At 59.3% G+C, this 13,054-nt stretch overlaps 6 protein-coding genes across 6 annotated transcripts; all 6 read right to left on the bottom strand.

Annotated features, from left to right (window-relative positions):
- Positions 1–1,108: 1,108 nt before the first annotated feature.
- Positions 1,109–3,136, bottom strand: LSCM1_02436 (uncharacterized protein; the record flags this gene model as incomplete). The annotated part of the gene is made up of 1 exon (XM_067320019.1): positions 1,109–3,136. The coding sequence occupies one exon, from the start codon at positions 3,134–3,136 to the stop codon at positions 1,109–1,111; it is 2,028 nt and encodes a 675-aa protein (XP_067175394.1).
- Positions 3,137–3,883: 747 nt separating this feature from the next.
- On the bottom strand, positions 3,884–5,140 carry LSCM1_02435 (uncharacterized protein; the record flags this gene model as incomplete). The annotated part of the gene is made up of 1 exon (XM_067320018.1): positions 3,884–5,140. The coding sequence occupies one exon, from the start codon at positions 5,138–5,140 to the stop codon at positions 3,884–3,886; it is 1,257 nt and encodes a 418-aa protein (XP_067175393.1).
- A 663-nt stretch (positions 5,141–5,803) lies between these two features.
- On the bottom strand, positions 5,804–6,796 carry LSCM1_02434 (uncharacterized protein; the record flags this gene model as incomplete). Its single annotated transcript, XM_067320017.1, has 1 exon — positions 5,804–6,796. One exon carries the CDS (start codon positions 6,794–6,796, stop codon positions 5,804–5,806), a length of 993 nt encoding a protein of 330 aa, XP_067175392.1.
- An 868-nt stretch (positions 6,797–7,664) lies between these two features.
- Positions 7,665–8,672, bottom strand: LSCM1_02433 (uncharacterized protein; the record flags this gene model as incomplete). Its single annotated transcript, XM_067320016.1, has 1 exon — positions 7,665–8,672. One exon carries the CDS (start codon positions 8,670–8,672, stop codon positions 7,665–7,667), a length of 1,008 nt encoding a protein of 335 aa, XP_067175391.1.
- Positions 8,673–10,283: 1,611 nt separating this feature from the next.
- Positions 10,284–10,595, bottom strand: LSCM1_02432 (uncharacterized protein; the record flags this gene model as incomplete). The annotated part of the gene is made up of 1 exon (XM_067320015.1): positions 10,284–10,595. One exon carries the CDS (start codon positions 10,593–10,595, stop codon positions 10,284–10,286), a length of 312 nt encoding a protein of 103 aa, XP_067175390.1.
- A 550-nt stretch (positions 10,596–11,145) lies between these two features.
- Positions 11,146–12,666, bottom strand: LSCM1_02431 (uncharacterized protein; the record flags this gene model as incomplete). Its single annotated transcript, XM_067320014.1, has 1 exon — positions 11,146–12,666. The coding sequence occupies one exon, from the start codon at positions 12,664–12,666 to the stop codon at positions 11,146–11,148; it is 1,521 nt and encodes a 506-aa protein (XP_067175389.1).
- Between the last annotated feature and the right edge of the window lie 388 nt (positions 12,667–13,054).

Below are 13,054 nucleotides of genomic sequence, written 5' to 3'. Positions count from 1 at the left end.
CAAAGACTTGGCGAGAAATGTGCCACAGCCATACCCGACGCCGTGCGCAGAGAGGGCGGTGGTGGAGGGGGCGGCAAACTACACGCACAACAGACGCACTTATTGAGCGCTATAGAAGAAAATGAGCGCAGCGAAACGCGCACGCAGTGCAATCGGTATTCGGCACTTATGCGCATGAGAAGGGCGAGGAGGACGTGAAGGGTAGGAGAGAGGCCAGGTTGCCGTGGGGCCGTTTTGTGTGTCAGCGAGAAGATGAGGGAAGGGGAGGGGGGGACCTGTTCCGTCGAGAGAGTGGGCCAGCAGAAGTGCATGCGCTGTTGTCAAAGATTCGTATGTTTTTTTTTAGAGGAGGAACACTGGCAACGGCGCCTCGACGCTTTCAAAAGTTTATTCTGTCAGCAGCCGCGGAAACTTGATGCGCGACAATGTCATTTCCCATCCACCGCACCCCAATGCTCTGCCCCCCCCACACACACACACACATACACAGCCGCCCCCCTCCTTCCCCACTGCCTCACGGAGTGTGGTGAGGGGTGGGGTGGTAAAATGCGCTTCGCGCTGCCTTTCTTTTTCCGCTTCTTTTCGCACGCATGACACGAATGCCCTCTCACGTCAGTGCGTGTGTGGGTGTGTGTTTGTGTCTACGTGTACAGCTCGCTCGTATTGGCACGCGTGCGAGAGGCACGACAGCCACGTCGTTGGCTTTCAGATTTTTGGGGGGGAGGGGGATAATCGGTGAAGGCAGAGCGCGCGCGATCAGACGATTGATGCAAAGGAAAGGTGAAGCCAGAAAAAAGGCGAGCAGTAACACGCGCGGAGATGCGCCCCCGCGCGTTCCCCTAATTGCAGGTGAGGGGTGCGACACCCACTCGTGCACGCTCGCATATAACCTCATGGCAGACGGAAACGCGGTTGGATGTACATCACAGTAGACGACACAGAAAGAAGAAATAAATAAATAAAGGAGCCAGCGGAGTGTCGACCTTCGGCCCCCTCGCTGCTGCGACAGCACCGTTGTGAGTCAATGCCGGTTCCTGAATTCTGCGATATATACACACGCGCACCCCGCCGCGCAGATGGACGGAAGTCAGCGTCACCGTTCTCGCGCTCAGAGCTTGAAAGGACGCTCAAAAGGGTACTCCTTCAGCTTCACCCCGCGCAGTCGACCTCTCGCGGCCGCCGCGTGGGCAACGGTGGAAACTGAGCTCGGGGTTGCGAGCCGGCGACAATCTCCCCTGCGGCCTGAGGGCAGCGACGGCTTCTCCGTGGCAAGGCGGCAGAGCTCGTCGATGAAGCGCACCTGCTCGCGTTTCTGTGTTGGGTCGGATGTGTAGCTGCGAACTCCACTGGGCCCATCAAAGTGTAGTGACGCGGGCGTCACTGTGTTGAGGCGAGCGTGGCGGTTGCGCAGCGCATGAACCTCGCTGTCATCCATATGGCGCTGTTCCTTGCAGATGCCCGCTCCCGGATCGGGGCTGTCCCGGCGCGAGCCTGCCGCACCTGGTCCGCGCACGGCGACGGGAGGAATAGCTAAAATTTGCTCTGATACGTACGTCGCCATACGCTCCGTCCGCTCGCTTCGCCCGTACATCTCGAGGTTGTGCAGAAACTGCGCCACCTCAGCGCTAAGCGGCATCGCGCGTGCAGCAGCCACCCCATCGAGCAGATTGCGCAAGAGCAGTCGCGTGCGATGCTGCTGCTCTTCCAAGGCGCGGTACTGCTTATGCAGCACCACGTTGTCAGCCCGGCTGCTCTCCCAGAGCTCGTTCATACAGCGCACGTTGAACTCGACGGTAGAGAGCGCGCCCTCGCGGGGCCCGAGAACAGCCAGCTTACGCCGCCGCACCTCACCTGCCGCGGTGCGAGCCTCATAAATAGCATCCATGGGCACTCGATGCACGAGAATCGGCGTGAGGTCAGACAAAGCGCGCTGAGCAACCTCCACAGCCTCCTGAACTTCGTCCACGAGGACAGGCGACAGATGCGCCGTGAGACTTCGCACCTCCGCGTCGCCGGGAAAAGCGGTGCGGCGCAGCTTTTCGCCCACACCTGAGGCAAAGAAGGAGTCCACCGGGTAGCGGCTCAGAATGGTCCCGAGCACGCGAGCGACGCTCGAGCCCAGAATCTCGTCGTTTACAGTAAAGCCGATATGAGCGGCTTCCGCCGAGTCATCCGCCGCGAGACCGAGAGAAGTTGGACACTGCTTGTTGACAGCGTGCATCATACCGTACGGCTTTCCTGCTCCTTCTGGGGAGAAGATGGGCAGCAGCAGACAGGTGCGAATGTCCTCCAGCCCGCTGACGGCCCCGCTGCTGCCGACCACTCGCACACCAGCGCTGGCAATGCCGTCGCCCGTGCCGTGCGATTTGCTAAGCGACCCGTTTACAACCAAGCGCTCATGGCACACAATGTGGTGAACCTCGCGAACTGACATCATGGCAAGATAGCTTGACTGCATTGGGTCCGCGTGCTTAGCACGGTAGGGGAACTGCGCGACACACTGTAGATGCGCGTGACTATCGTACAAGTACACCCGGACCACCTCGCACTGCAGCAGCACTGCCAAAGACTCCGCCATGAGGCTCAAGGACGCTGACAGCGCCTCCCTCACAGTAAGATGAGCAGGTGTCGCTACCGTCTTGGACACGGATTCAGGCGACGAGCCTGCCGCGTCGTGCATCTTCTTCGCTGCCGGTATCTCAGTCGACGACGTCGGCGCAGCGGCCTGCAGCAGCGACTCCCTCCGTTCCTGAAGTCGGCCCTCGCGGAGAAGTTTTTGGAACCCGGAGGTGTAGCCGTCCTCAATGAATGACATGCACTCGCGAAGCTCCCGGTTGGTCTGCTGACGAATGCGTTGCAGCAGCTCCGCCTCGCGATGTGGAGTGTTCCACTGCTCATGACGGCACTCCAGCAACTGCTTCAGCTCGTTGAAAAGGGAAACAGTGCTTTCAGACAAAAGCTCGAGACTCACAGGCAGGTCACTGCAGTATGCGGCGGCTGCCTGCAGCTCGGCATCCACCTTCTTGCGCTTCTGTGCAGTCACTTGGCGCTTCTGTCGCGTGTAAGCATCCTGCAGCCGGGCGAGGAGGGGGTCCGACTCGGCAGACGCGGCGGAGAGAGAGACAGTGCTGTCCATGGGCTCGTTTGCGTGTTCTTGCTTCCGAACCCGCACGACAAAAAAGCCTCCAGACCTCTTCGCTTGTATGGATTTCGAGAAGGTGTGCCGGTGACACGGCGAGTGCGGATGGGGTTGGTCTTGGTGGATGGGCTGCTTCGTGTGATTCACTCCCGCTAGCGCGGCGCCGACTCCTGCGAAGGAGGGCGGTGTACGCGTTGAAAGTCTTGAGTGCGTGTGATCGTGGAGAAAATGGTGCACTCGTGGGGGGAGGGAATGGGGTGCAGGGACGAAAGAGAGACGAGGAGGAGGGAGGAGTGTGCCCGTGGATGACAGTGGCGCGCAGGATCGGTGCTGATCTGAACATGGAGGAACAAATCCGTCAATAAGTCCACAAATGAGCACGTTATAATCGGCCGTGGGGGGTGGGGGGTGGCCAGACAAAGTGGTGAAAAAAATTCAGAGACTCAAGGGCACGTAGCCCCCTCTGTCCCCCTGTGCATCCCTGCATGCGGATATCAGGGGCAGCTGTTTCAGTGACCCATTCCCGATGCTCCACATCCACGAGTAGGTGTCGTGCGCGTGTGCGAGCAGGCAGCATAGCGGTCGCGTGCCCGCGCCCCTATACCCTTAGGTGCACCTCTTCTTTCTCTCAAATCTGCGACCGTTGCTGCTGCAGCACCGCGCCGCATCCGCCGCCATGTCAAGAACAAAAGCTCAGGCAAACAACGGCACACCACTCACCGACCTCCCCTCTGAGTTGTTAGCCTAACCGTCGGCAGCAATCGGGGTGAGTCGGGAAAAGATGAGCGAGTGGCGCACGTTATGCTCGCGGAAGCAGCGGAGCACGTAGCGCGCCTCGTGGAGACGGAACTGGCCTAGCAGCCTCTCCGCCCGCTCTACCAGCAAGGGCACAAGGGAGCGCAGCTCCCTTCCACACGAGTAGGCAACGGCGTTCTTCCGTCGGGAGGTGTTGAGCAACGCAACGTACTTGCATACAGCGCCCAGCTGCCTCGGAGACATCAGAGGCGCTAGCGCGCCAGCGCGCAGTAGGACACTGGCCACAAAAACATCAGTGCAACCAGGAAGCAGCGCTGCCACCTCGAGCCCATACACCACGTCCTTGAAGTTGTACGTGCCAGTTTGCTTGGCAGCTCTTCGTGACACTACGGCAACCACATCCGTTGCATGCGTGTGCTTTAGGCGGTGAATCGAGGAGAGCACCAATAGGTTCTCCCGAGCGCTTAGCGTTGCCCCGAGCAGGGCACTCAGGACACGATTCAGAGGTGGTAGGGGCAACTTACATCGCTTCACGGCGAGCGACACGTAGTTAAGAAGCTCCACCTGCTCCGAGGGTGTCTGGAGACGACAGACATCCTCCCTCGTGAGGGCGTGCACGATGTGTTGAAGCACCTCGACCTCACCAAGCTCGAGCTTCACGGCGCACAGGAGCAACTCGCGCAGAGCATCAGGTCCGGCTCGCGGGTTTGCCATCGCACACTCTCGTAGACAGGCGCACAGAAGATCACTGGTTGGAAGAGAGAAGAATGGCGAGGCACCCGACCAGGTCTCACCTTCGCGCGTTTCGTGGCGAACGCGCTTTGACGAGCGAGGAGAGAAGCGGTCGACCTCAACGCTTTCGGGTGTGCAAGGGGAGTCCTCTCGGCGCGAGAGGTACTTCGCAACAGCTGCTAAGCTCCGCAGCCAGTGAACCATGAGGTCCAGCCTCTGCTGAGGTGTCAAAGACATGGTGGCTGCAGCAAAACTATCCACTAGGGTCGCTTCCATCTTTCGCACCGCGCCGCGGACACGCTTGCGCTTTACCGTGTCTGCCTGCTGCTCCCCACGAATCGAGTCCAGCAGATGGCATGTGTAGGAGAGGTCCACAGGCGACGACGCTGCACTCGAAGACACGGTCAAAGGCGTCGTGGAGAAGAGGCGATAAGGTGCTACCCTACTTCCAGGGATGGACAACTTCGCCCAGTGCCGCAAAATGTTGCCCAGCTGCCGTCGTCCGTACGGCATGGCACGTCCAGATCAGTACAGTCTTTGACGCGATACTCAGCACCAGGGACAAGGAATCAGTCGCGTTCGCAGTGCTGTGTACGTGTGCAGAGAAGAGGGATAAGGGGTGGACGCGTGAGCAGGTTAATGCGGACATTCAAAGTAGCGGCATTTAAACGCACACGGATGAGAGCAACGGAGAGGAGTAAACGGAGCGAGCGGTACGCGTTGGAGGTGGGGTGGCTTACCTTCCAGCAACTTTCCCTCTCTCGCTCTCTTCTTCCCTCCGTCAGCCCGGGCGCCAGCAGTCGCACACGAATGCGCGCCGCCACGCGACTCTTTCTGCGCGCGTGAGCGCATCATCGATTTCACCAAAAACACTACGCTCAAACAGCATCAGGCGAGGCTGCAGGTGGTCTGGGACGACTGTGCCCCTTCCACCCCTCCGCGCCTCCCACACACACACACGTACACCTCAGATATGTCATCTCCTCGTCGCACTCGTCGCCACTCAGCGATGTGGCGCTTTAGTGCTTCTTCTTAGAGTCTTCCATGCTGTGGGTGGTGCACGAATCGTCATAAAAGCACAAATCGAAGAGGGAAGCGCGCGCGAGAAGTCGTGCCCCGATGGGCGCGCCATCACGCCACGTCCTCCTTTGGCTATGAGAAGCGCGACGCATCCCGTCATAATGACGGCGCGCGTCGCCCAATCTGTGAGCCATACTCCGGTGCGATCTTCAGACGATCCAGCACGTCATAGGAGAGCGCGTACACGGGGTTGATGGCGTTCAGCTTGTACCCGTCGTACCCGAGAAGGCTTAGCCCGCACAAGCCAAAGAAGGTGTGATACACATCCGGCTGGTTGCCCGGCTTGTCCGAAAAGCCGCCGTCCTCCGTGTCCTGGCAGCTGAGGATATACCGAAACAGGGCCTCCCTGTCGATCCAGCTGGTGCGACCAAGTACAGAGAGCGACGATACTACCCACCAGCTGTAGCAAACGTCTGCCTTCTTCTCCGGTCGCCCGTTGAGGCCGCCAGAGGGGAGCTGGCGCATTGCCAGCCACGCCGCCACGCGATCCTTGTCGATGCGATCGAGTGCGTTCGCTAAGCACAGTGCACCCACACAGCAGAAGATCTGGCCTGCGTGGCTCTCCGCGCCTGGAGAAACGCCGAAGCCGCCGTCCCAGTTCTGGCACTCTAGAACATACTGAACGGCCGCCTCGATATCAATGCAATCGCAGCGCCCCAGCAAGCGAAGGCAGTTGAGGGCAATGTAGGAGAAGCGCGTGTCCACCTCGCCCCACTCGTCCCCTTGAAACGAGCCGTCTGGCAGCTGCATCGACGCGATCCAGTGGGCCGTTCGCTCAACGTCGATACGCTCGACGGCGTCGAACATGCACAGCAGCTGCACGGCGGACATGGTGTGGAGGAGGTGAGAGTCCATGTCCGTGTTGCCGCCAAAGCCGCCGTCGCTGTTGTAGCACGACAGCAGAAAATTCACAACGTCGTCCGGCTTGTAGTCCAGCCGGTTAAGCAGCACAAGTGCGCTGAGGCCCCAGTAGACGCCGTTTACTTTGAGGTGCTGCGCATTCCACTTCGTGTTGCCGTCAAGCTGGTGCACAAACTTGAGATGCAAGTCGGCCACAATCGGGCTTGAAGATGAAGTCGAATCCGCCATCGGTGCCGGCAGCCAATCACCACAAGACCAAAGAATCTCCTCTCGGGAAGGGAGGGGCGGAGCTCTCTGTGCGCTGAGCCTCTCCTGAGAAAACGAATGGTGCTCGTCGCTTGCTCGCCACCTTTACAAAGAGCTCAATGAAACTTTGCACGGACACGCGCGCGCGCGGGACAGGAGAGAAGAGGACAGAAGTGAAGGGTAAAGTAAGTACAGGGCCGCGGTATTGGTATGTGTGTATGTGCGGATGTGGGTGTGGGTGAGTGAGGTGTATGTCCGTTTGAGAGTCGGGGCTGAAGTACCCTGTTGCCCATCGCGTCAGGTACATGTGCGCAGCGAATGAGAGTAGGGCGAGACTGGTGCCGGTAACTCTACGTCGCACTTGCAACATCGCCTCGCTGCGAGCAGGTGATCGCGCCCAGCGCAGCGGTACCCCGCGTAGTCGTACACGAGACCATGAAAGTCGCAAAGGAGTGTGCCGGCGCGGGAAGAAGTTTAAGAGAGGTGCCGCCTCGATACGGCGTCCGAGAAACAGAACAGTCGCCGTCCTCTTCGGGGTGTAAAAGAGGGTCGCGCGAATGCCTCTGACGCCGCTGCTGCCGCGACGCAGAGAAGAGGTTGAGGCCACCGAGGCAAAGGAGCAGAAGGGGAAAACATAACGGAAGACGAACTCGAGACGCCGTGGGCCCGGTAGTGACGCGAGCGCAGCGCTCTGGCAGACAGCGGAGGAGGAGGAGAGGACCCCGCATAACCATCAGCATAGTAGCCTCCCTAATCCCCTGTTCCACTCACCTCATAAGGCGTTCCCCGACACAAAAATCCGCTCGAAGCCGCCGCCCACAAGGGATTCAAGGGCCTCCGCGACAGTCTCTTACCTCCACCAGAAGTTCACGAGCGATGCGGCAGAGTGGCGTATGGCCTTTGCCACCTCATAGTGCAGCTGCGGCTTCTCGAGCGAGTCCAGCGCCGACTTGAGCAGAAACTTGGACAGCTCGGTCTTGACGCCCGCGTTGTTGAGGAGCTTGCGCACCTGCTCCTCCGTAATCACTTGCAGTTGGTCCTGAATCCAAGGGTCTTGCACCACCCGCAACACAAATTTCTTCGTTACCTCCTGCGTGTAGTGGTCTTCGAACAAGGACTGCAGGAGCGAGGAGACGGCGATCTTCGTCTCCTCGCGCGCCAGTAGGTCGACGACGACGTCGACAGTCGCGTCCAGGGACTGGGGATTACGCAGGACCTCCAGTACCACATCCTTGGAGAGCTGCACCGCCTGCCCTTTAAGTCGCGCGTCGGCAAGTGCCTCAGATGCGACCACTGCCGTATGGTGCACCGTGTCTTCCTTCACTGGTGTGTACAAGAAGTACATGAGAAAGCCGATACCCATCACGGCGCCGATGCTGGCCACCACGCCTTGCTGCCACGAGGCAAGGAGGCGCCGGAGAAGGCTATCCTGCAGCAGTGGTGGTAGCGGCAGTGGCGCAGAGGTGGCATCTCGCGCCATTTTCGAACCTGTCTCTGTCTTGCAGTTCCCTGTGCTGTTGAATGCTGCCACCTCCTCAGGGGCGGTCGCCGACACCGCAGGAGAACTTACCGCAGTTTCAGAGGACGGTGGCGGTGGTGGTGGTGGCGACTCCAGCGCGGCTTTCTCACAGCCCGTCCCACGCGCATTCACAGAGGAGTGTGAATAGGAAGAGAGAGGCGGAGCCTGTGGCCTGTGTGGAAGTGCGTGAAACACGCGAGTGGATCCCATGCAGAGCTGCCTCGTGCTCGTAAGAAGTGGGTGTCGTGGCGGTGCGATGACACGAGAATGACGGTCGCACGAAAGAGCAGTGCCTAACAGACGTTGCGGGACCGTCGCGCAGCGAGATCGGCGCATCATTGCCCCTTGATGTGTGCAAGAGAACGCTATAGGTCTTTTTTTCGCTTCCCTCCAAAGGGGAGGAAGGTACGACGACGCGTGTGCCAATCTGAAGAGACAGAGCGAGAGACAGAGAGGGGGGCTACAAAAAAAATGCACCAACACCGTTTTCATACGGCATCCAAACACACGTGGAGAGAGGAAAAGAGAGAGACGAGGAGACGAGCAGGAACAACAAAAAAAACGGCGACCTCCTCGCTACTGTCACCTCACTAAGTGGCCAATCGCTCACCGGAGTTGCCAGGTTGGTGGTCGAGGCCGAAAAGATGCTGCGTCGACCTCCGCAACTGGCCGTGCCGCTCTTTCGCACGCCAGCAAGTACTTACATAGAAAATGCAGACGCACACACACACGCACAAAGCCCTGCAGGCGCGGGTGGCCCGTCGAGAGTTGTGCACTGTCACCAAAGGAATGGCCCCTTCCTCTAGACGCGAGGCACTGGTCCAGAGCAAATGGAAGCGAGGGAGGAAAAAAAAGTGTGGAAGACATGAGTAAAAAAGAAAAGATGCCCACCAACACGTCGAGTGGGTGGAGGCAACGCCATCCAGCAGCAAGCGCTTCTGCATCACATGAGCGACACAGCATAGCAGACACCCTCATAGTAGCGACCGTCTTGCGGGCACACAGACATACACACAGGCCATTGAAGTGCGGCAGAGTGTGTGTGAGAGAAGCCACACGGCACGAGGAAGCCGCTTCGACTGTCAGGACCAAAGAGCAGCCCGCCGCACACGCCCCTTGGTGAATCGCGGAGGAGGACACACCCGTCAAGGAGTGAATAGTGATGTCTGCGCAGGATAAGGGCTTCTCCCTGTGTTCCAGTGGTGGGAGGGGCCTGAAGTGTCCTCACATCCTCACTCTTCCCCTTCCTACACAGTGGCGTATGGCCCCTGCGGGGAGTGATCCCTTCAAGCGTTTTTTTTGTCTTTCTTTAAGGAATCGATTTGTCTTCCTACTTAAAAAAAATGGACACTCGCTTACACACAAACACACACGCATGCACGCATTCACGGAGGTGGAGACGGACAGATATACTGGCAGTCAGATAGAGAGAGGTCGAGGAAAGAGAGCGCGTGACGCCATCGCAGCATCATGTAGACGAAGAGACGCAGGAAACTCAAGCTGATAGTGCCTCACACACATTCGTGCCGCTGCCGATCGACGGTTGAGGTGCGGGGACACCATGGCTCCAGTGAGACAGAGGCGCGCTGGAGCACATGAAGAGCGCCCATACATGACTCAGCTCTCAGCGACATCACACCGCATCCGTTTCCTAAACCTGATGTGTCTTATCGCTGCGTCTCCGCGTCGCCCACGAAGCCGCTTTCCTACAAAGGGCACGGAGAGGAGAGGGCAGAGAACGAAAAAAGCGGGCGCTGGGCATGCAAGACTTCGAGCAATTACACCACAGAGGCACAAAGGCACGCCAGCCTCGCCGCTCACTACCACCTTGGAACTACTCGAAAGTAGGCGAGACAGCCGAGCGTTGCGCGTTCAGCGCTGGTGTGCGTTCCTGACTCCCCCCTCTCTCGCCCTCCTTGCTTACCTTCCCTGCCGGCAGCGGCCTGCCGGCTAAATGCTCTTGGGGAAGACTACCTCGTAGAACTGATAAATGAAGGCGCACTCGACGCCCCAAAGGAAGAGGTTCCAGCTGCTGAGCCCCTCGATGATCTCGGGCGAATTTTTGTACGGGTCCTCCGGGTCGTAGTCGCGGAACTCTTCGGGCCACTCCGCGTAGTTGATCTTCACCTTGGCGCGCTCCTCCTCCGACAGCTGAGGGCGGCGAACAGGGTTCTTGAAGACGAACATGTTGTACGCACGATTGCTGGCGAGCAAGGGCGCCGCAACCGCCATCGTCTTCTTGGTGGCAACACGGCGGAGCATGACAACACGCGGCACAGACACACACACACACAGGAGAGATGAGTGAAGAACTTACGTGTTCGTCGTTCGCCGTCGAGTGAAGGGAGAAAGAGAAAAAAAAAGACAGGAAGCCAACGCGTAAAGCCGCCGCGTGACAGGGACGACAGACGTAAACGACCGGGTCGCGTGCGGACGTGGATGAGTAAGAGTGGCCACGAAGACGTTAGCGTGCGAATGTACGCAGTAGAGAAGAAGAATGCATGGGAAGTTACAAACGCTGGAGGTAAGTAGAGAGGCGGCTGCGGCGGCGGGGGGCGCGAATGGTGCACTCGCGCCACAGAAAACGGTGTCATGGGCCAACGTGATTGTGCAGCAGACACGCGGGTGAGTCCTTTGTTGAGGCGGTGCGTCTCGCGCTCCGATTCAGGTGATGGCTGCGTTATTCTTCGGCATCGTGCGTGGAGAAGCTCTGTGAAGTGTGAAAAGCAAATCACTCTCACAGCCGCACACTTGCGTCGCTCACTAAGAGGCAGAGCAGCCTCGCTGTTTTTTTGTTTGGCGCCTCTCCGCTTCACCGCGGATCCAACATGCTCACGCGTGGGATGCACAAGTTGTACCAGCTGCCTGCCTCGAAGAACGTCGAGGCCTTTTTCCAGCCCACGTAGCCCTTCTTTATGGCCGTCTTGAGCTGCGTCGGGTTCGCGGAATAGTGCGGATCAAGGATCAGGTACTGCGCTTCCATCGTATGGACATTTATGTGGACACCGAGTATCGTGTGCGCGTAGCTGCTGCCCCCTATCATTACTGGGGAGGCGCGGGGGTAGCGGAAGTGCTCGGCGAGAAGAAACTGTGCGGAAGCGTCGGTGTCGAGGTCGCTTCCGCTTTCCAGACGCTTGATGGTGCACTCCAGCCCTGGACAATAGTGCTGCAGCACCAGCATTACTTCGAAGGTGCCGATCCAATCGCACGAGCCGACGAAGGACTTCCTGTTCGCTTTATCGGGGTCGACCTGACACAGAATTTCCTGAATGCGCCGGACGGACGGGACGGGGGCACGCACAAGGCCTGCGTGCTGCAGCCACGAAAGTATTGTTTGCAGGCTGCGGTAGGCACAGCCCCACCCATCGTCTCGAAAGCCGTCCACCCGGTAGTGGTAATAGTCGTAGTCGCCATTGGTCAAAAGTGTCTCAGCCCCGGGAAGAGACGGCGCGGATGCAGGCGCGAGCTCACGGTGCGGGTTGGTGACGAGGTGCCGCTCCCACGCCTCACCGATGCGGAAGACAGAAGCTTTGTTACCTTCGTGCAGCCGCCGCAGGTCGTCCCACGCGGACCATGCTTGGATGGCATCCTCATGGCGCAGAAGGCCCTGGTGTGGAAGCAGCAGTGCCGTGTGCTCTGCACGACGCCTCTCATCGTCGCGGGTGTGCACGTTCACAGGGAAGAGCATGCACGCGGGCCAGCACACCTCCGTGCCAGTAAGGCTCTCCGCTTCGCTACCCAGAAGCCGGCCGAAGAGCTGTCGAATTTCGGCCACGATTTCGCTAGGCGAGTCGCCGAGAAGGACGCGGTTGGTGACGCAGCTGCTCAACGGCCCCTCCGCGGTGGCACTAGGCATGTCGTCGAGAGAACAGGAAATGGTATCGGGCACTTCCGGCACGCTTCTCATGTGCACGTGCAGCGTTTCAGTGCCGGCACCGGCGCACGGAGTCTTCCACAAATCCGCATGGCGCTCCACATCCGTCCAGACCGCTTCTGCGGCATCAGCGTTGCTCGGGTCCCCTTCGAGAAGGGCAGAAACAGCGATCCCGCGTGAAGCACTCTTTACAACGAGACAGTGACGCTTCAGCGTGCGCGACAGAGAGATGCTGACACGTGCACACCACTTGAACGTCACCTCGGCTGCTGGCGGATCCGCCAAAAGCTGTCTCAGCTCGGCGGCAGAGGTGACTCGCTGATAGGTGCAGTTGCCACCAGCCATGGGTAGCGCCGCCAGGGCCGCATCACTGACGATGCCGATGGTCTTCTTATGGCGTTGCACGACATGCAACGGATAGACCACCGCGTCAGTTGGGCAGGCTATGAGATGCTCCATGGAGGCACAGTGGGCGTACAAGCCCCACCTTCCTGTGTGCAAGCGTGGCTGTTTATAGGTGATGGGTGTGACGGGGTCAAGCTGGGCCGTAGAGGCGCGGAGGGGGGAAGCAGCAGGCGAAAGTGCCCAATGAGAAGGAGCGCGTGCGCGTCGCAGAGAGGGAGGGACGGAGGGGGAGGCACATCCCAAAGGCAAAGAGAGGACGCCGAGCGCGCATACATGTGCGGCATGGGCGCCCCTTTCACACCCATCGGCGACGACGCCGAATGTCACCAAGCGCGGAAGCAGCGCTAAGGTTTTCGCGTGGATGCTGTACAAGCCCACACGGACGACCTTCGAAGGGAATTGGGCGATTCAGTTCGGCGATAGCAACACGGGCGCATGTGGT

Source organism: Leishmania martiniquensis, chromosome 34 (assembly GCF_017916325.1).
Source record: "Leishmania martiniquensis isolate LSCM1 chromosome 34, whole genome shotgun sequence".
In the NCBI taxonomy this organism is placed as follows: domain Eukaryota; phylum Euglenozoa; class Kinetoplastea; order Trypanosomatida; family Trypanosomatidae; genus Leishmania; species Leishmania martiniquensis.
This window is presented reverse-complemented; position numbering and strand designations above follow the sequence as displayed.